At 43.0% G+C, this 23,234-nt stretch overlaps 1 protein-coding gene across 1 annotated transcript; it reads left to right on the top strand.

The window, feature by feature from the left end:
* Positions 1–931: 931 nt before the first annotated feature.
* gpr37b (G protein-coupled receptor 37b) lies at positions 932–20,660 on the top strand. Its single transcript, XM_034200660.1, has 2 exons — positions 932–2,541; positions 16,394–20,660. The coding sequence occupies exons 1-2, from the start codon at positions 1,531–1,533 to the stop codon at positions 17,207–17,209; spliced, it is 1,827 nt and encodes a 608-aa protein (XP_034056551.1). The 5' UTR covers positions 932–1,530; the 3' UTR covers positions 17,210–20,660.
* Positions 20,661–23,234: the final 2,574 nt, after the last annotated feature.

Below are 23,234 nucleotides of genomic sequence, written 5' to 3'. Positions count from 1 at the left end.
ATTTCAGAAAACTATTGAAAGTATGAAGCCAGCTGTACCTCGGTTCGCTTCTTTGGGCCGTTTGAGAGGCCAATAAATGACCCGAAGCAGCCTTTTTATGCTAGAGCAACTTTAATAGAGCCGTTGCCGTTATTGATGCTGTAGAAGAAGAACAGCCACAATCAATGTCCATATCCCCTGCAGCTAGAAATCAATCCAAAGAACTGGCTGAGGATCACTTTCAGAAATGGGGATGCTTGCAGTGGGCTCAGGAAGTGGATGAGGTTTGAATATGGATGATATGACAGCCTGGGACCAATACTCAAATATATGCAGTATATCAGAGCTGTTGGCAAGCTGTTGTCACGCCTTATTAAGAGATTCAGCAGTTTACATATTAGCTCTAATGCCTAATAAAATGTGGTTTTCTTAACACATATAATGAGATATAGAGGATACAGAGTACTTAGTTTAAATGGACAGATAATGTTGGATCATTTTGATTCGAGATTTGATTTTAATTTGAAAGAAGTTACTGAAAATTTGCTTTATTCCTATTTGTTTTAAATTCATAAACTAAACTGCTCAATCAGCTCAAATGTTTTTAGTTTTTCAAAATATGTTTTCTTAGTTGAACTGGACTGGTTAAGACTATTATTTATTCATATCGATGTGAGAGTTTCTTTTAATTTGAAGTTTTTGTACACAACTGAGCTTTAATCCTTTTTGTTTATTTAAAATATAAAACGGTCCCTGCTCAAATGTTGTCCAAGTGTTTTTAGCGTATGCTTGTGCGTAAAAATAAAAGATCAGCTCGTCTATCGGGCGTGGCTGGCTGGCTCCTCTGGGGGGGGGGGGGGGGGTTCTGTAGCTGTAGTGTGCTGCGGGGCTTCTGGATGCTCCGTGATGGATGAGGAGTGACAGATCGGGGTTAGCTGCCGGGGGAGTCCATTTTCTTCCACGGTCCTACTCGAGGAGAAAGCAGAGGAGGTGAGAGGGACGAGAAAGCAGACCGACACCCCCCCTCCCTCTTCTTTCCCTCCCTCTCTCTCTCTCTCTCTCTCTCTCTCTCTCTCTCTACTCCCGTGCATCACAACCTAGTGGGCTTTACCCAGACTGCACCGCATTGCCGCTGCTCTGCTGCTGCCAGAGGACCCAACCCACCAAACTAACGCGCTAACACACAGAGAGAGAGAGGATCGGTGCTTGCAGATGCTTCTACCCGCAGCTGGAGACTGGATGCTGTGCAGATTTTGCGGTATGTATTTATAATATGCAGCATTTCCCTCTCCACCTCCTCTCCTTCTCTCTAGATCTGGGCTCTGATTCGCTGTCCTGCTCCCTAATGCCAACACTTTGGAGACTGGAGTGACTCCGGGAGTGATTTTGGAGATCATACTGCTGCATAGTGCCAGAAAGACAAGGATACAAGTTGGTGATGAATGGAGCTGTTTACTTGAGAGCTCCATACAGGCTGTTTCCAACATGGGTGTTGACTGACTGGAATTTGCACTTGTGAGGATTAAATCTACGCTCAATAATTCCCGGACCATGCAGATTCTGCCGCCTTGGACGTTATTTGTGTTACTAGCCCACGCGCATGTTTTACTATCCCTGAGAAATAATGAAGAAGTTAAAGAGGACAGCAAAGCCGGCGCACACTCTGCACGGACTTTCCATGGGTCACCCCGGGAGAATCACCACAAAAAAGCCTGGGACCGTGCGCTCTCGCCGGGGTACGCCACAGGTGCGTCCTCGGAGCCTCAGCGGGCGATTATCCGAGGGCCCCTGAACTCCACTCACCAATGGAAGAGGGTCATTGCTGGGGAGACAAGGCGACACAACAAACGCGACTTCATTAGGACTGTGACCCCCGTGGAGGATCCCCACGCTAACTCACATTGGGACCCGACGCGCCACCACAATAGGAGGATAAAGTTGAATGGTAGTACGGGGACGCCAGCAGGTGGACACTACAATGCCGCTAAGCCCTCTTCAATGGGCGGAGGAGGGGGGCTCGATGATAGCGACAGGCACAGGAGGGGCACAAAAGATGAACACAAGAAAGGCTCCAAGAGGGGGAGAGCCCGGCTGAACAAAAGCGTGGGGGTTTTGGCTCAGTCTTGGGAACCCATCCCCAAACCTCTGGCCCTCACTTCCACCGACTTGCCCTTTGACCTCTTCACCAGGAGGCCCGAGTTCATCACTTTCAGGGAGGAGAACCCCTGGGACGCCACGCCAATCACCCCTCCCAGCTCGCAGGACTTTGGGGATGAGATCAAGAACCCCTTCTACCCGGTGACCAGCGAGACCTACGGAGCGTACGCCATCACCTGCGTCTCCGGGGTCATCTTCCTGGTGGGCATAGCGGGGAACATTGCCATCTTGTGCATCGTGTGCCAGAACTACTACATGAAGAGCATCTCCAACTCCCTGCTGGCCAACCTGGCTGTGTGGGACTTTGTGCTCATCTTCTTCTGCCTGCCCATGGTGGTGTTTCATGAACTCACCAAGTCCTGGCTGCTGGGGGAGTTCACCTGCAAAGTGGTGCCCTATGTGGAGGTAAATGTCTTCTTCTCTTCCTTGTTTAATTCCATCCCATTGCTTCCTGCAGGATGACATGGGGCTGAACTAGTGTGATGTACACTGAATGATCACACCTATTTAGTGACAATACACTTAATCTGTGGCTTCGGGGTATGAGAAAGAAGCTTCACGCTGTCGCCTGAGTAAAGGAAATGATAGAGTTGAGTTTCAAGAAAGAACAGAGACATATAGGATGTCTTTTCAGCCAATTACTTTTGACACCTGTACACCTGCTGCTGGACAGAGAGCCACACACACACACACATATACACACACACACACACACATACATACACACACACACACACACACACACACAACACACACACACACACACACACCAGGATAAAGGTCACTATCTCCCATTCACTAAGTAAAATATGTTATAGTTCCCTCTCTTACTGTACACACTCTTTCAGCCTCTTAAATGTTTGCTATGAGGAGTGGACGAATGCTAGACAGGTTGTTTACACCCTGGTGATCCCTTTGTGTGCTCACTGCAATTACCAGTGTCAGATTCACCTTTGTATAAAACAAGGGATTCCAGCTCGGGGTCTTAAGCTTGTTTTGAAAGGACTATTGTCCCAGCCCGGCTGAAGGAGGGACATAAAGATAAGACAACACAGCACATGTGATTTTAAAGGAGTTTTCTGAATCCAGATATATTATAAAGGGGAAACACCCCAGGTAGGAAGGATATTTTTCCCCCTACAAGTGTCCACATTTTATGATGCAAATATTGTCATTTTAATCTGAACATTGGCTAGGTTCCATATTCTTGTTTTGTATTGTTGACCTTGTAAAGTCAAAGGCATTGAGAGTTTTAGATATCTCTTCCAATTCATCCATAAGGAAACACTGCTGGAAAAACGGCTTTGCTATAGGTATAAAATGTTATATAAATCAGGCTGTAGAATTAGAATTGGGAGGGATGAACCCCTCTTTAATGGTCACACATGCAGAGCACACAGCACACACAGTGAAATGCGTTCTCTGCTTTTAGTACCAGGAGTCTAGTACTAGGAGCAGTGGGCAGCTATTGTACAGCACCCGGGGAGCAATGGGAGTGAGGGGGGAAGGGGGGTGTCCGGTGCCTTGCTCAAGGGCACCACGGCAGGGCAGGAGGTGAACTGGGACCTATCTAAGTAGCAGTCCACACACTCCATATTTTAGGTCTGGTCGGGGACTTGAACCGGTGACCCTACAGCTCCCAGTCCAAGCCCCTACTGACTTAGCCACTGCTGTAAATGGTATATTGACAAAGCCCTTGGTAAGAACACTCTGAATATAGATAGGAATACAACTGGAAAGTGTGGAAGTGCTACTGAAGTGGAGATGTCTGGGTAACAGTACGAGAAATACCTCCTCCAAAGTTATGTATTTCAAAATCCCAAATTGCAGGAGCATCTAGTCACAACCAATAAAACTCATAGATATTATCATTAAACTTCCCCAGTTTAATACATACATTAAGATTAGAAGTTTTCTGAAAAGTATCTAATGCTTACTTTTGGTGTATTCAAGAGACATCTAGAGAAGCAAATTATAGTTAAATCTCATTGCTTATGTTTTCTTTTCACTAATCTGAAAGAAGACAGTAGCAGAATTGCCAAAATCTCAAGTTGCATGTGTTGCCTCGCCCTAACGTCTAATAAACATGGCTTGAGTTGCATGTAAGTGAGAGCTTTGCTTTGCAGTGCAGCAAAAGCAGGACAGCGAATGTAATCAAAGAAAAGGCTGGATGTCAGGCAGTCTGACACTCTCCAGCTTCTAAAACCAGGCAGTGAGCCAGGACTGGCGACAGAATGAGACCCAGGTTCCGCCCCCTGGAGACTCAGCCTGCAGACAGGGAGGGTGGGGGGGGGAGGGAGGGGCTGTGACATCATCAGGCAGCGGGGATGTGAGCAGGTACGCTTTTATCCTCAAACCAGCTTTCAGTAATCATTCCCCCACCTGATTAACTCTGGGATGTAGAGCTTTGATTTCCCAGAACAGCTTCTTATTACAGACAGGTTTTTCTGGAGCTGCATCGTATTAATTATTCCTGTGTGAAAGAGACCTTTGTAAATCCTATCCTCTGGTCTTTTGAAATGTAGGTGTATAGCGTTTAAAGAAGATAGCGCTAATAGTTCTGCGAGGAAAATAGGTCACACCTAGAGGAATATGCTTTTGGAGTCATTTCAAATGTGGTTCAGTTCACCTTGTGAGTGCATAGGCTATAGTAGCCTATGTTTAAATGATGGGGGGGGATCAGAGCCCCTCCCCGTGAAATTGCATATGAGCTTTTCAAGGACCGCGGGATATTATTTAATAACTTTAATAACCTACTTAAAAATGGCAATGAGTATGGTCTGTGTGTGTGTGTGTGTGTGTGTGTGTGTGTGTGTGTGTGTGTGTGTGTGTGTGTGTGTGTGTGGTGTGTGTGTGTGTGTGTGTGTGTGTGTGTGTGTGTGTGTGTAAACATTGTATTCACCTGTCTCAGCACTTGTCTTATTATATGGGTTTTTAAAAGTGCCTAAAATGTGTGTGTGTATGTGTGTGTGTGTGTGTGTGTGTGTCTGTGTGTGTGTGTGTGTGTGTGTGTGTGTGTCTGTGTGTTTGTGGAAACATTGTATTCACCTGTCTCAGCACTTGTCTTATTATATGGGTTTTTAAAAGTGCCTAAAATGTGTGTGTGTGTGTGTGTGTGTGTGTGTGTGTGTGTGTGTGTGTGTGTGTGTGTGTGTGTGTGTGTGTGTGTGTGTGTGTGTGTGTGTGTGTGCGTGTGTGTGTGCGTGCGTGCACGTGTCAAAACAGGCCGTGAGTAATGCAGCCTGGGGTTCACTCTCCCTGTGGAACATTCAGAGAAACACACACACCCCAACACACACACTCAACCTATGGAGTGACATAGTTCTTCACTTAACCCAAATTTAGTCATGGGGAATGTGAACATTTGGCCTGACATAAAGACACACATACTCAGCCATGCTTAAATCATCGCTCTCACACAAACATGAAACATGCATATTAATCTGAAGGTGGTTTGGATAGTGTCTCACCCCTGAAAGAAAAGCCTCCCATGGTGCTGCATTCAGTGTTTAGTAGAGCGTGGAATAGTCCAAACCAAAAGCAATTCTAGGTGTGAGATGTGAGAAATATGGCAGGAAAATTGTGAGACTGCTGCAGAAAATACAGATGTGGGTTGCAGGCGGCATGCATTATTTCAGAGGCTGCTGTCTCTGCAGATGATTCCTTTAAGCAGTGATGCACACAGCATAAAACCAGGCATCACTAATAGGCAATAAGTGTTACTATTTTCACCTGGCAGCTGATTCGGATAAGACTTGAAAGTAGATAAGACAAATAACCAGAGCAGTAAGCATTTCAGAACTGTGCTGCTACCCCTAAATACATTTCCAAATGCAAGTGTAGAACGTTGCGCTCTAATGGTGAGAACAATGGTGTATCTTTATGCAATATTGCTTATAGGCTGAGTTTATTGTTCAGCAACATGAAAACACAGGCGCTCACAATGATTAATAATAAAGATAATGTTATAGCAAATGACATAGACACTATACATGCCTACCTGAAAGCATCTGCAGTATATAAAGAATGTATTTCTAAAAGTACGTATAGGAAATAATGCAATATAAAGATTCAAAAAGCAATATGTGTGTATGATTTCTAAAACCCTGTTCATATGGTCATTATGTCTACATCTCAATTATTAATGAGGGCTGCCATTAGCAGACAGAGATGGCTGTGTTTACACCTTTTTTTCAAACCTGATTTACAGCTAATTACAAATGGCCATCATGGAACATAAATCTAGCGCCTCTCTAGAGACTCATTGTGTCCTCAGTGGCATTACGGCACTTCCACTAACAGGCCTGCCATCACTGCTACCGTATGAAGTGGGAGAAATAATGGCTTATAATGAATGGTAAATATCTGAAAATATATATAACTTTGGTGATAGTATATGTCCCTGTTTGTTATTAAGTCAATGTATTCATAAACATCTTCAAGTGATTGCAAATGAAACTAAGTCAAATTCAAATTCACTCTTTTGCACTATTCTGTGATACTTAACGCTATTACACGGCTTAGTTGAACACTAGATGCTGATTGGTCAATTCCAAACATGTGGTCTGCTCTTCTATGCTAACAGTCTGCTGCAAAGAATAAAAGACTGTTGTAGGATAACAGACTGTTGCTAAGGATAACAGACTGTTGCTAGGATAACAGATTGTTGCTAAGGATAACTGACTGTTGTTAAGGATAACAGACTGTTGCTAGGATAACAGACTGTTACTAAGGATAACAGACTGTTGCTAAGGATAACAGACTGTTACTAAGGATAACAGACTGTTGCTAGGATAACAGATTGTTGCTAAGGATAACTGACTGTTGTTAAGGATAACAGATTGTTGCTAGGATAACAGACTGTTGCTAAGGATAACAGACTGTTGCTAAGGATAACAGACTGTTACTAAGGATAACAGACTGTTGCTAGGATAACAGATTGTTGCTAAGGATAACTGACTGTTGTTAAGGATAACAGACTGTTGCTAGGATAACAGACTGTTGCTAAGGATAACAGACTGTTACTAAGGATAACAGACTGTTACTAAGGATAACAGACCGTTGCCACGATCAAGGGACTGTGTGCAGTCATATCAATCCGCAAAAAAAAGTCCCATCAATTTAACGTCAGCTGTGTTTTTCCATTGAAACCCCATGGGATAGATTTCTAATATTTATTTTTGTATTTATAGAGAGTGAATTGATGATGGATAAACTGTCCCCAGAACAGAAAAGAGAAAAATAACTTAAAGATGAAAACCAAAAGAAAAGGAAGTATGTTCAATTACAGATAACTGGACGATAGACAAATCATACGAAGACGGACAGGAAGTAATTTAAGGTTTATTTAGATTATCGTGCAATAAGCAGAATAATTTGCAATGAGCCGGTCAATAATGAAAATATACAAAACCGACAGGGTAAGCACCTCTTGGTATAATGATCTGATACAACATTTATTCGAGATTCAGTACATAGTTGTGCTAATTTGTCCATCTACTCCAGTGCAATGTACGCTAATAAAGTCACTGTGGGAAATTATAGCATGAAGACTATAAAATGTGGTCATGGTTTTCATAGAAATTGCTTTTACAAGTGGAATCAAATTGATTATTTATCCCAGGCTTATATAAACTGTCTGGTGTTTGTTTGCATACATCTGGCTTCTGTGCTGCACAATACTCTGCAGTCAGACACTGAAGGCAGTCTGTGCTGTGGTACAGTGGGCAGACAGACAGAGAGACCGAGAGAGAGGACAGACTATTAAACAGAGAAGGAGAGAGGAAAGAGAGTGAGGATGGATTGGGAGAGAGAGAGAAAAATGACTGCATGGAGCCACAGAGGGCTGCAATATACTGGGATTGTATTGTGCTGAAATTGGTGGTAATGGCAGGACATACATCAGTTTGACACATTCACTGTTACAACTCTTACACACACACACCACTCACACACAGACTTTCAAGTTTGCCATCAGAATTACAAATGTGGTTTCTCTGCATGGCTGTCCAGGAATATGTCGCTATTCCTATATTCAAAAATGATCACTTTCCCAATTACTAGACAGGGGTGGAAGAGGTACTTAGAATTATCAATGCATGGCAGTCAAAATGTCAAATGTAAGAGTACATGTAGTCATGCTGCAGGAAAAATCTGGATTTGTATTTACTCAACTAAATGGACTAGTTAATTATGTTAAACTACAAACCAACAACTAAACAAACATTTCAGCAGCTTCCATAGCATTCAATTGGAATACTCAAGTTAAGCACAAGTACTTCATTATTGTACTAAAGTAGAATACTTAGTAAATGTACTTAGTTACGTTCAACCATTGTCACCAGATATGAAAACTATTCTCTGCCCAGTTGTTCTCTAAATAGTTATATACTGTACATTCATCCCTATATCTGTCTATCTGCCTGTCTATCTACCTAGCCTGTAGACACACACACACACACACACACACACACACACACACACACACACACACACACACACACACACACACACACACACACACACACACACACACACACACACACACACACACACACACACACACACACACACACACACACACACACACACACACACACACACACACACACACACACCACACCACACACACACACACACACAGAGTCAGTAGTGTGTGTAGATGCTCCAGATGGAGGGATGGCCTCCTCTCACTGATCATTGCCCACGGCTGCTCTCTCTTTCTCTCTCTCTGCATCAGCTATCTGTGATTAGAAGCACGCCTCAAGGGAAACACACAGACTTTCTTACAGTATGGAAGCTTTTTGGCACACACATAGACACGTTTGTGCTTTTACGCTGAATGCCCATACAAAAGCACCAAAGAGTGAATACTTTAACACACACTTTGTCCCGTGCCCTCTGCGTGTCTCGGCCCGTCTATCAGACACGAAGATGACGGCTAATTGGACGATATGTAAATGATGCAGGGTATGTAATTAGGGGCTCTCCATAATGCATGTCCATTCAGTCAGCTCTTTGTCCGCCGATGAGGAAATATTGTGTTTTGAATGTTGAGACAAGACCGCACAACACCATGAAGCAAAGATTAGGCTTGCTGTTGGAGGCAATTAACCAAAGTGGTGATTAACCATGTATATATGAAATATTCATTGGATGATTACCATGATGAATTAGGTATGTTGGTAGACATGAGCAGCATATCAGTTTCAGATCAACATGGATCAGCTTTAATAGAATATTACAACAGTGTTTAGTCTGGCCTCCAGCAGAACACTTCAGGACATGTAGATACTGTTCACTGACGGCATTTTCTTTATGGCCAAGAGAAATACACAACTAAAGGCAGAGAGAAATAGCACAGAGTGTGGATGGTTGCTAATCATTTAACTGAAGGAAAGAAGGAAAGAAAGATTCAGATTTTAAGAAAATGCTCCTTTTGTCTGAGGAATATAATAGAAAGATAATTGATTCACAGTTCATACTTCGTATTGTAAACTGTTGAACATGTTATGTCTATTTCTAAGGCTTTCGATCTCTTCACACAACTGTTGCCTGGCAACATCAGTGTCAGGACCTCGACACAAACTGATGAACCCAAATGCAAGTATTGAATATAAAAAATGGTATATGTATTTATACAGTTCAGGTAATCCCTCTTAACAGAATTGGTGGTGGAAATAACAAAAGCGTAACAAAAAGAGGACTTAATACAAACTTAAGCCTGACAAAATAAACAAACATAACAAAACCTGACATGAGAGAAAGCAATCCTTGCCGGAGTTGAGGCTTGCACGGCCATTCGATGAAACAAACAAGACGAACTGACACAGGACAGGGGAGAGACAGGACTATTTAAACATGAGGTGAGTGGGAACCGGTGGAAACAATCAGGGGCGGGGCAGACGATGGCGGGAAAAACACACAGCGGGGAGGAAGAAACAGGGCCTGAAATGAAAGACGAGGTAAATACAAAATAAACAGGAAATGACAGACAAAATACATGACAATCAGGGTTAGAAGAGTCCAGGAAGTTGCTGCAATCTAGCCATAAACTAGTCTGAATAAAAGCCCCCCTTTAAAATAACGATTTGTCGCTTTGACACTTCTTGTGCAGATTATGAAGATATACCGGGTAATTGAAGAGGTGCTGGTAGGTGGATTTGTTGACTTTGTATGGAGCCATGCTAGCTGTTTCCTCCTGCTGTCACTCTTTGTGCTAAGCTAGGCTAACCCAGTTCTGGTTTCAGCTTACCATTTAGATGTTTAAAGCTACCTTAAAATGAAACGCAATTTGCTCTTTTATCACTGCAAGGTTGGGAACAGAGCTGTGAGGTTTATTTTCTATGGTTACCTCCCCTGTTAGCTTGCAACCGCTTTGTACAGCTGTCATATGATTGGTTGCACATCAAAGGTCAGTGTCAATCAAGGCCAAAACGAGCGCAGCGCTTGGCAACAATTTTGAGAGACGGGCGGGCACCGCTACCTCCAGGAAAACAATGACACAGACAACACAGAGTCGTTTTACCGGTGTTCATGTGAGGGCATCTTCTCATCGAACAGAGAGCGAATATGTTTATTTTCTCAAATGTCAAACTATTCTTTTGAAGTATTCAATTTCTTATACAGTTACATGACAGTAGGTCTGTCTGCTGAGAAGAAAAGCTCCAAAAAAGCTATACTATAAAAAGCTTGTTGAGATATCACACACACACACACACACACACACACACACACACACACACACACACACACACACACACACACACACACACACACAACTCATATGTATGCACAATTTATTTGTACTTATATACACACACCAAAAAGACTTACACAATTTGACTAATCCTGCATAATGTCGATGTGCACAGACACACACATACTAACAAGTGTATGTGTGTGTGTGTGTGTGTGTGTGTGTGTGTGTGTGTGTGTGTGTGTGTGTGTGTGTGTGTGTGTGTGCACATACATGAGCTTCTCTGCTGCTGTTAGAGACGGATGGTGGCTGTCAGTGGGGGGGGGGGGGGGGGTCTCTGTCTAGCAGACCATAACTGTCTCAGAGTTATGGTCTGCGAGAGCCTGCACTGGGTCACACTCCGCCTAGAAATAGGACTGAAGCTGGATTAACCCTTAGTCTACCTGGCTCATTGTTCTAAGACTGTGTGTGTGTGTGTGTGTGTGTGTGTGTGTGTGTGTGTGTGTGGTGTGTGTGTGTGTGTGTGGTGTGTGTGTGTGTGTGTGTGTGTGTGTGTGTGTGTGTGTGTGTGTGTGTGTGTGCGTGTGTGTGTGTGCGTGTGTGTGTGTGTTATGTCTGCCCATTCATCACCTGATAACACCCATTACCCTGACAGTGGCTGGAGTATGGCTGCACAGGCTCCACCAGTCCTTGTTAAAACGCAATTAATAATGTGAGGCGTTTGTGCCACCAGCTCACAGGACCTTTAATCAGGGAGGTAATGGGCCGTTATTGAAAACGGCACCAGGGGACCACGTGCTTCTCGCCTGCTGTGCAGACCGACGCCCGACATGTGTTGTGGATGAAACACCTTTTCATGTTCTGATTTGGTGGTACCTCCCTTGAAGTCTGAGAGCCTGCAGAAATATATAAGATGAAAAGAGAAAACGGTTATTTACAGGTTGCATATCATCAGTCTATGAGAGGTCTATGAGGTGTTCATGGTTTTGTTTGACAATGACCACGTCATAGGCAAACATGTTTATTTAAGGGGAAGCTATTCTGCTCATTTTCAGGTGTATATAAGTATTTAGTCCCTTTACTCTACTGTGACATGTCTCCATGCTTTAATGTTCAAAAAGCTCTTTATTCTCTCATACTGTCTGTGCTGCAGCACCTCTTTTCACCCTCTGTCTGAAACCAGAGCCCAGTCTGCTCTGATTGGTTAGCTGGCCGGCTCTGTTGTGATTGGTCAACCGCTTAAAGATGTCCCGCCCCTTAGCCTATCACGTACAATGTGTTGGAGCACTACCCAATAGAAGCGCAAGTGTTACATAGTGATGTCATTATGTTACACAAGTAAACAAAGGAGTCCAATGGAGGCGTTTCAGGGATTGTTGGATTTTAGCCTTTGCAGACCATTTACATGCACTGAAACCTATATAACACACTACAGGAAGGGACAACCACAAAAGCAGAATAGGGCCTCTTCAAATGCTACTTTTTCAGAAGTTTAATTGCCACCCTTACGCGAGCAGACTTCTCCAGGTGAAACGAACATGACACGGTCAGGTCTGCGTTCTGGATGAAATGCCACATTAACACGGTTAATATTTCTGAAGATGCCAGGGCTTAGTGTGTTCCCTGCTATTGTCTTCTTCTCAGTTCTTTTCTCATTTGCATTAATCCCGTTACACAAACACACACTCAGCCTCATCACCCCACCAGGCCTGACTCTTGACTCTCCCCCCCCCCCTCTGGTACAAAGCTACGCTTGTTTCTCCTGCCCTCGCTCTCCACCCCGACACGCTGATCAAAGCTGGGTTTCAGGGTCCTCCATGACAGCCTTTAAAGCCGTTCCAAGCCTGTTGTTCAAGACATGAAATATTCACTGTGTGTGTGTGTGTGTTTACGTGAAGCCAACATATAGGAATACAGGTGGGCTTAAGTACAGATAAAGAAATGGGTCACAAGTAGAGCTTTATATAATCATTTTTAGCTATTAAAATGAACAGAAAACCTCAATTACCAGGCACGTTTTTAACTGAAAACTGATAAGAACAAGCCGTAAAAAAAAAGCTCATTATTCTCCATTAAAACTGTATTCCTAACGCGCGGTGTTTCAGCAGTGGAGTGGGATGCAGAAATAAATCGCAGAGAGCAATTTCCCTGAATGGTTTCTGACGGATGAGTCAGAGATTGAAGTGAGCAGAACTGCTGTGTGTTTGTGTTTTATTCATAGTGGAGATCATGGGATGCAAAATTCTGTTTAATCTTTGGTGCCATAACGGCTTCAGACTGACACCCCTGCAGCGATATAACAGAAAAAACACGAGGGCACACTAAAACATTCTATATGTTTAGAATTCACTTGAATACAATATTTCTACACCATTTTCAAAGATTCAAAGGTGCATTCATGGCTTTATTAATGTATGTCAAAAATGATGAAAATAAGTTTAGCTGCTGCACAGGCTCCTGCTTAATTCGTTTGTTGGTGCCTGGCATCCCAACATACTGTATCTGAGAGTAACATGACAACATCTGCCAAAGCTGCCCAAATCACCTGAAGGATTATTCCGTCCAGGCTGTGAATAACTCGTGTGAACGTGGTTCGGCTGAAATCTACTCCACGTTGCTCTGAAAAGAAAAGGTGTTAATAAAAGATAATCGTTGTTCTGCTTTCTGTATTTTAGTTGCAAGATTGTGGCGTAATGGCACATAATAAAATCCAAAATGAAGTCAAATGATCACAGTTACTGGAGCATGTTGGTGGTTACTCGTTCCCTTCATGTATCCTTCATTAGTCTGGGAACCATGTGTGTCAGAAGGTCAGAGTGTGTGTGCGTGTATGTGTGTGCGCGTGTGTGTGTGTGTGTGTGTGTGTGTGTGTGTGTGTGTGTGTGTGTGTGTGTGTGTGTGTGTGTGTGAGAGTGTGTGTGTGTGTGTGTGTGTGTGGTCTAGCATTACTATACTTGTGGGGACCTAAATCTGTTTACATAGTCATGTGTGGGGACTGGCTTCCCTTATGGGGACAAATTGGAGGTCCCCATGAGGGGAATCATTCATTTTAGGGTGAAGACTTGGTTAGGATTAGGGTAAGGGTAAGGTTAAGGGTAAGGTTTAGGGTTAGGCATGTGTTAGTTATGGTTAAGGTTAGGATAAGTCTCCAGGAAATGCATGTAAGTCAATGTAATGTCCCCTGAAGTGATGTATACATGGTATGTGTGTGTATGTGTATGTGTGTGTGTGTGTGTGTGTGTGTGTGTGTGTGTGTGTGTGTGTGTGTATGTGTGTGTGTATGTGTGTGTGTGTGTGTGTGTGTGGTGTGTGTGTGTGTGTGTGCAAGACCCAGATACACAGAACATCTTGCAGGGTGTGTGCCTCTATATCTGTTCATGTTTGGAGCACAAAAGCCGTGGCTCACAAGGGCCATCTGGGAATCTGGCTGTTGTAATTACATTTGATATGAAGAAGGAAGGCAAAGGAAGGAGGGAAGGAAGGGAACAGTGGGTGACGACGGAGAGGAAGGTTACGAAAAAGGAGAGATAAGTGAGAGTTGGAGGGAGAAAAAGTAAGCAATGTGAGACAGGAGGGATGATGGGGGATCAGTGGCAGATTCTGCTGCAGGCAAAATACTGGAGGAAATGGTTCATGTGAGGACACACACACACACACACACACACACACACACACACACACACACACACACACACACACACACACACACACACACACACACACACACACACACACACACACTCTCTCCAGCTGTGGATGAATGTTTTGCAGGGTGCCCACTCAGCCAAAACGACTGTTAATCCAACAGATGCCCAGGAAATCTGCCGACTTTTTAACATCGAGAACAGGAGGCAATTAGCTTAATACATGGCGGTTTAAATGAAACATAACAGAGGAATGTTTAGGAAGTTTGTTAATTAGTAACACTCATTGAACAATACATTTGACTGAATGAGCGAGGTGTTTTCAATCCGCCCTGTCACTCTCTCGCTGTGTGTGTGGTCTCCTCCCTCTCACACACACATTGAGGGATGCTCCACAGTGGTAATAGCAGCTTTCAGCCTGCCATTGTGCTTCTGTTGCTCCACTGCTTGTAATTACGCCAGTGTCAGGTGCACCATTAAATGTGTGCCCTTACGTTATGTGGTGACTTGTCAACTTGCAGAAAGGCCTTTGTTTGTGTGTGATGTCGGAGATTCTGCTTGGTTACGTCCCCGCCAGCCCTTCCTTAAGATTCTGCCAGACGATGTCAGACATTTTCTACACTGGTGATAATTATGTCTGCTCCTTGTTATTCTTTTATTCATTTAAGACTGGGGACCTGACAACCGCCACAGCCCATCTGGCAGTTGTAGATTCGTTTTACGAGGCAATTGTTAGCTAACTGTTGTCTCTTTTATTCTCTTCTACAGTCCTGTGCTGTTTCATGCTACAGTTTGTTATTAATAGCATTTTAAAGCACCATGACTCAAGTAAAGCCTCTTCAAGCCACCAAGACAAATCTGCAATCTTGATTACTTGAAGGTCCCCTATATTACTCTTTTCCAACAATATATATAAAACATGTCTCTGAAGTGTTTGGCCCGAAATACCAAACAGATCATTGTAGCGTCCCATAATCCCCTCTGTTTCAGCCCTTTTCCAAAAGTGCTGATTCTTTGTCTGTAGCTTTAAATGCTAATGAGCTGCTGCTGGCCACGCCCCTCTGCAAAGTGATTGGTTTAAAAAACACAATAGGCGCGTTCACACCGGAGTACTTTTCCCCGTACTTTTCCCATTTAGTTCCGTTAGTACCCCTTATGTCGCGTTCACACCAAAAAGAGTACTTAGTGCCGGGAACTTTTACCCCCATTTTTAGTGCCTGCTAGAGAGGTGGTACCAAAAAAGTACACATTTTTTGAAGCCGCCATTGTATTTGCTGGCATTAGCATTATTAGCATTAGCATTAGCCCCGCGCACCAACAGAGAGAGAATAACTTATGGCAACACAAAAAAACGGGTTAGCGGTGGAGTGATGAGGAGGTGTCCCGATTTACCCGGAAGTCCCCAACTCCGGGGACTTCCGGCCAGGGACTTCGGGTGGCAGTATACGCTGTGAAGTTGTTAGCGGCCTGCCAGTAAAGCAGAAGAAGACGAAGTGACGTCAGCGGCTCATTTGCGTAATCTTCCCTCAGGGAAAAGTACTCCGGTGTGAACGCGATTGGTACTTAGTGCCCTGGGGTACTAAGTACGGCAAAGTACTTGGTATGAAAGCGGCTAAAGGTGCTCTAGGAGATTCAGGTGATAAGATGGGCTTTACCTTGGTTGGTTATTGGCCAATGGTTTCACAACCCAAAAACACATTGTGACATCACAGAGTGGCCAAAATCTGATCAGCTCATTTTCAGACAGGTTAATATATAAATGGATCAGGACAAAAAGAGAGAGAATCTTTGTTCCTGAAACTTTCCGAATCTCCTAACACAGAGGGGACACATCTTTATATATAAAAGACATGAAAAAGTGGATTTTGCATAAAAGGTCAAAATACATTTGTAAAATCTCTGTGTGTTCCCTCAGGTGGCCTCCCTCGGTGTGACCACCTTCACCCTGTGCGCCCTGTGCATCGACCGTTTCCGCGCGGCCACCAACGTCCAGATGTACTACGAGATGATCGAGAACTGCACCTCCACCACGGCTAAACTAGCAGTCATCTGGATCGGTGCTCTGCTGTTGGCCCTGCCGGAGCTCCTCATCCGACAGCTGGTGACCGAGGACACAGGAAATCCTGACGAGCCTCCTGTTGAACGTTGCATCATCAGGATATCCACCTCGCTCCCCGACATGCTCTACATTCTGGGTTTGACCTACGAGGGCGCCAGGCTTTGGTGGTGCTTCGGCTGCTACTTCTGCCTCCCAACCCTCTTCACCATCGGCTGCTCTTTGGTGACGGCGCGTAAGATCCGTCGGGCGGAGCAGGCCAGCGTGCGCAGCAACAAGAAGCAGATCCGTCTGGAGAGCCAGATGAACTGCACCGTCGTGGCGCTAGCGATCGTGTACGGAGCGTGCGTGGTGCCGGAGAACATCTGCAACATAGTGTCCGCGTACATGGCGGCCGGTGTTCCTGAACACACCATGTCCGTCCTCCATCTTCTGTCCCAGCTGCTGCTCTTCTGTCGGGCCGCGGTGACTCCGGCGCTGCTGCTCCTCCTGTGCCGTCCGCTAGGAAGAGCTTTCCTGGACTGCTGCTGCTGCTGCTGCTGTAACCACGCGCCCTCCTCGGCAACCGGCAGCGACGATAACGAACACGAGTGCACCACCGAGCTGGAGCTGTCTCCGTTCAGCACCATCCGCAGGGAGCTGAGTAACTACACCCCTGCAGGCTCCCACTGCTAAACTGACGTTCCTCATCAGGGATGGAGACTTCACTAGCCTGCTATTAGCCTTCAGCTAGCGTTTCTCGGACTCGGCTAGAAGAGATATGCCTTAGCTAGTCTAGTCACAATTTTAAATGGGTGCATGAATAAAGTGGGACACTGAATAATCACATTCACGTCCTAAATCCTTAACTTTCATTCCTTACAATAATCCTCTACATTCACTGTAACCTGTATGACCCTAATTTCACAGGAAAGCGTACAAAAAGCATCTTCTTCACTCATGCCCTGGGGTGCTCTTCAAACAGGGTCAGTACTTATTTTAAGCAATCCTGCCTGAAACTGTAATACTTACAATTACAACAAATACTTACAAACCTGCCTGCTGTATGACCTTCTATGCCTGAATATCAGTTCGGATGAACCTACCTGGTTCCTTAAAAGAGGTTCAATAATATCTTCTTAAATTGAAAGGAAAATGTCCCTCGGTCTCGTTGTATGGGCAGGTTAAGCTAAAACTATTTATACTGTTACACAGGAATATCATTGTACAGTATGCATCACAATATGTTCTGGTTAATTTAATAAAATCACTTAAATCACTTGGGATGATGAAGTGTATTTGGCCGTCATTTAATAATAATTATGTATGGGAAACTATACTGTATTATTATCAATGCCAATCATCTTCCTAGTGAGTCATTGTTGGAGACTAATTAATCAAGATTAACCTTGTATAATAACTCAAAAATGTGGGCACACACTGCCTATATAGAAATACAGGACTCAGTTTACAGGCTATATAAGCTGTATATGTACAGTTCATGTAATGCTGTACACAAGGGAACAAGGATAATTAAACTAGTGCAGGGTGTCTCTCAGTAATGACGGTTTGCAAGAGAAGAAGAGAGTGGGTTGGACGATCCAAATGTACACAACAAAACTTAAACTGTATATTGAAAAATATCCAGGGGACTAAAACATTACTGGGCTGGTCTCAGAGATACATAAACACGGACTTGAGTGGAATAAAATGGACTCAAATTGGAGTCGAATGGATTGGAAAGGAGTCAAATGAAATTGAATGGAGGTAATATAAATACAGAGAACTGCAAGGGATGGACTCAACACGGACTGGACTGAAAATAAATATCTGCACTACACTGTTGTATCATGTTACGCCTTACACGTTGGGCTGTATATAAACTGTACACTTTCTTTGGTGCTCTTATATGATAAATGCGCTGTGAACAACAAATCCTTCGGTTCGAGTTGAAATCGCAAGTAATTGAGCTGCGTGCTGGGATTTTGGTCAAGAAGACAGATTTTACAGTTGTGTGTGGAATACTTGAACGATGGTGGTGTGAAAAACAAACAAAAGAAAATCAATAGAGTTTCACTGAGATGCCATATAGAGATCGGCTGAAGCCCTGAGTGTTGTTAGACACATCAAATCAAATGTGGTCACACTTTATTTTACAGTAGGCTACCCAATTATTCTGTGGTTAATAGGTTTTAATAAATTGACAAGGTACAGACTTGAATAGATTATCAAGCATCTGCATATTTGTATTAATACATCAGTATAGGAATACAATTTATTTGTGGTTTATGTAACACATTAACAGTGACATCATTAACTTGGTCGCAACAGCATATTACTTAATTACTATCACAAAAAAGTGCCAATACTGCATTAGTAAATTGTTCATATGACTACTTTTAAGAGGTTTATTGGATATCAATTATGTTTGTTTTATTTCTTAACTGTAAAGTGCATTATTGTACAATCAAAACGTAGTAATCACATAATGCTAACTTTGTGTCAGGGACAAGCAACTTCAACGTCAGGCTTTTAGCAATATGTAATGTATGTGACCATCAAATGTATATTTAAGATCACTTTTACAGGGTTCTCAGTTTAAAATGACTTTATGAACCAACGCACGCTGCTAATGTTAGCTTAGTTAGCTACCTACAGCTAATGAAATCAACAGATCGTGTTCTTAGCACATAGAAGAAAGAAATCTAATCTAAAATGAAGGTCCCATTGTGTCAATTGGAAGGTTAATTGAAAATCTGCCTCTGTGGTCAGCATATGTGCCATGCAAGAAAAGTTAGCTTAACTAGCGTAGCAACGATGACCTAAGAGGGTGAGTTTTCATGGATGGTAAATTAACAGAAAAAAAAAAGTTCTTGACTTATAATAACATTGGCAGTTTCATTACTTGGGTTTTTTAAGGAGAACCAATTAAATGTTTTTCACAGCGTATACATTTACAAGTGTATTGTACTGTAAATCTGTTTTCTTAATCCTACCAATCAGACCTGGGTCAAAACAACGTTCCACCCTCCATCACAATGTATAACAACGCAGGTAATTGAAGTTACGGTAAGTGTGTAAGAGGCATCTCAGGATGACCAAAATGTACTTAAAAGCCATTCATGTGCTTGCTAACCGAATAAAAGACATGTTCCTAATAGTGTATAGAACCAAAATGGCTGCTGGTGAACTCTGTGATGACCCAGGTGTGATATTCAGTGGTATTCTGTATATTGCGATGAATCTTTTACATACGATTCTGCACTGCCAAACACCTTCTCTCTGTCTGTTTCTCGTGCTCTTGTGGTAGTAGCACACTATCTCTGGGTGTCTCTCTCAGCGCGGAGGTCAGCTCGCCCTCAGCTCCATCGACACAGGATTTAACTACGAATCATAAATCACAAATGATATGACAGTGCCCAGGGCGAGTCATACTAAAAATATACTCTGAGAGAGAATCTGTGGATGACGGGTGTTTTGTGTTTTTCCTGTCATGGCTGGAGGCAACAACCCTTTGGCTTTAATGAAGTGCAGTTTACGAGCTCCAAGAGATCCAGGTAGCATGCAGTTCTTCAAGTTAATGGAGGAAATGGGCAGAAACACAGCAGCACGGCAACACAATACCCTGCAGCCGGTTTGACAACTATTTTTATTACCATCATTATCAGGCTATTGTGGGCCCTTGTGTAAACCTGTCCAGGGATCTCAGTTGATATGCTCTAGCACTAGATTCTATCATTAAATCAAAAAGTTTTTTATGTCCAGTTCACTTTGGTAACGTCAGGATTTCCCCATTTATTTGATGCGACAAGTGTTAGCTGACCTCCTGAAACTGATTCTCTTTTTCTGAAAGTATAGCCCATTCTAAATGGCTCAGTGTGTAGTAACGTGGTTCAATTCAATATTGATGAAGTGATTCTTGTTAATCAGTCAGTGGGACGTTTATTCTGAATTTTGTGAGTATCCTCTTCACTCTGAGCTAATTGTGTCTGTATTTGATACCTGAAAATGTAAGCACACAACCACTATTGTCTCTAAGTCTAGTCACTGGTTTCTACATAGCTTTTTATATAGCCAAAAACTGTCCCTTTGTTTATCAGAGAACTTTATCTTGAAAACTGTATATTAAAACCATAAATGTACTGTTGATGCCGTGTTGATTTCTTGTGAGTACTAAGGTCAACTTTGTCGAAAACATATTTGAGAATAGTGAAGAGAAAATAGAAGTGCATCATGTGAATGAAACTATATTTCATCATCACCTCAAGCAAATGTTATGTAAAAGGGATAATCCAGACCAGTGCATTCATGGAAAATGTTTGTTTCTCTAGCAATGGAATATTTCTACTAAATACGTTGAACTTTAAAAAAGAGAGTTGAAGATCGATCAAGCAGTGATTCTATAGAATGGGTCAAACTCACACAACTTTGAATCCTACAATTCTCATATTGCAACTGAACTAAACTTGTTAATATACCTTATGAAATCAGGCATGAAATCCCGATTATTATTCGTCATTCCTTGTGACAGGGGTGAATGTGAAGGGGTTTCAATTTTGGAATAACATTAGCCGCCGGCATGTCATTGAGGACATCAACACTTTTGCTTGAATATTCCAAGGCAATAGTTTGCTATCATCGTATTAAACCCGGTGTCGGTACCATATCTGCTCGGGGAATTTAACTTCTGTTAGACAGCCATATGCCATACATTTTTGCATACATTCACAGTAAATATTTATTCAGTATGATAGCTGTCTAACAGAAGTTAAATTCATTCCACACTTATTCTGACACTGTACTTAACCCCAAATAAAAGAACCCAATAAAAAGAGTTGTTAAATTACATTACATTACATTACATTGCATTTAGCTGACGCTTTTATCCAAAGCGACTTACAATAAGTACATTCGACCAGGAAGACACAACCTTGAAGAAAACAGAATCATATAAGTACATCAGGTTTCATAGAGCCAAACATTTCAAGTGCTACTCAACTGGCTTTAGGTAAGCCAGTCCTTTATTAGTATAAAAGTGCTTCGTTAATAGTTCTATCGCTCGAAGTGGAGTCGAAAGAGATGAGTTTTCAGTCTGCGCCGGAAGGTGTGTAAGCTATCTGCCGTCCTGATGTCAATGGGGAGCTCATTCCACCATCTTGGAGCCAGGACAGCAAACCCACGTGTTTTCGCCGATGGGAACTTGGGTCCCCCTCGCAGCGAGGGCGCAATGAGTCGTTTGGCTGATGCAGAGTGTAGTGCACGCGCTGGGGTGTACGGTTTAACCATGTCCTGGATGTAGGAAGGGCCAGATCCATTCGCAGCATGGTAAGCAAGTACCAGTGTCTTGAAGTGGATTCTAGCAGTTACCGGAAGCCAGTGAAGGCAGCGGAGGAGCGGAGTGGTGTGGGAACATTTAGGAAGGTTGAAGACCAGACGAGCCGCTGCATTCTGGATGAGCTGCAGAGGTCGGATATATATACTATTAAATAATAGTGAAGTCACGTTGTTATAACAATAACTCATCTCTCTCGGTTTTTCTTTTTGAGCTTTGCTAAAAGCCACTGTGTCAAGTGTCCATCTTGGGTTGCCGTCCGGACTTGTCCAATATGGCGGACCATCTCGCACATGCGCAGTACCGATCGGGCAGGGGAACGGATCGGGTAGTGACACCTACACCGGCAATCTTAATCTGACAGAAACAATACTGACACTTGCCTTTTTTTGCAGCATGTTCTTCAAGACTTGTGTGATGTCACTTCCTCAATGCTGATGTCACATGGACCGATCCATTTGTATGGGTCGTCAATGGTATGATCTGATGGGGGTTGCAAATAAACTCAGGGTTAATATTGCAGAAATAGATATTTATATAAATCTATAGTGAAAGTAGACAAATGTGAAATTCTTTGAAGCAGATGCATTTTTTACTTCATTTATTGCAGTTGTTTTACATTCAATGAACATATACAGTAATGATGGCCAGTGAGGTCATCTACTACTACATATTGAAAACATACAAAGATATACATTTGTTCTTAATAATAATGAGAACACACACTATGTATTGATGTCATTAAAATGTTGTTTCTTATAATTGAACATAAGGAAGTGGGGACTTACTGAGCGTTTGACTCGTAGCATTGGACTGACAGGTGACACAATTATTTGGTGACCTGCTATAACCTCACAGGAGGAGGTCAAACGTATTTAAACTATCCATCTAGACTGACTACATTAATGCTACACTTATTAATCTCCTCTGACACGATTAAAATAAAATAAAAACTTGGATCGGACTGAAGTAGGGCGGTGGTGGCGAAGTCGATATAGGGACTTGGCTTGGCAACTGGAAGGTCACCAGTTCAAGTCCCGGCAAGACCAAGTGCTACAGAGGTGTCCCTGAGCAAGGCACCGTTCCCTACACTGCTCCCCGGGCGCCGTTCAAAATGGCAGCACACTGCTCCAACACTAGGATGGGTCAAATGCGGGGAAACAATTTCCCCACGGGGATTAATAAAGTATATCAAAATAAAAAAAATTAAAGATCTGGGTTGGGCATCGTTGTAGATTAGTCTGCCATCCGTCAAAACCTGAAAAAAATGACAACTTAATATAAAAGGATGATGATTATATAATGTGTGAAAGAGGTATGCAGAAAGGAAATCTTCTTCTGAAATATGAAGAAAATCAGCTCCTTGGGAATAAGTCTTGTGTCTTCATG

This window comes from Gymnodraco acuticeps, unplaced genomic scaffold (assembly GCF_902827175.1).
Source record: "Gymnodraco acuticeps unplaced genomic scaffold, fGymAcu1.1, whole genome shotgun sequence".
NCBI classification, from domain to species: Eukaryota; Metazoa; Chordata; class Actinopteri; order Perciformes; family Bathydraconidae; genus Gymnodraco; species Gymnodraco acuticeps.
Note: the sequence above shows the minus strand (reverse complement) of the source record. Positions and strands in the feature narration are given on the sequence as shown.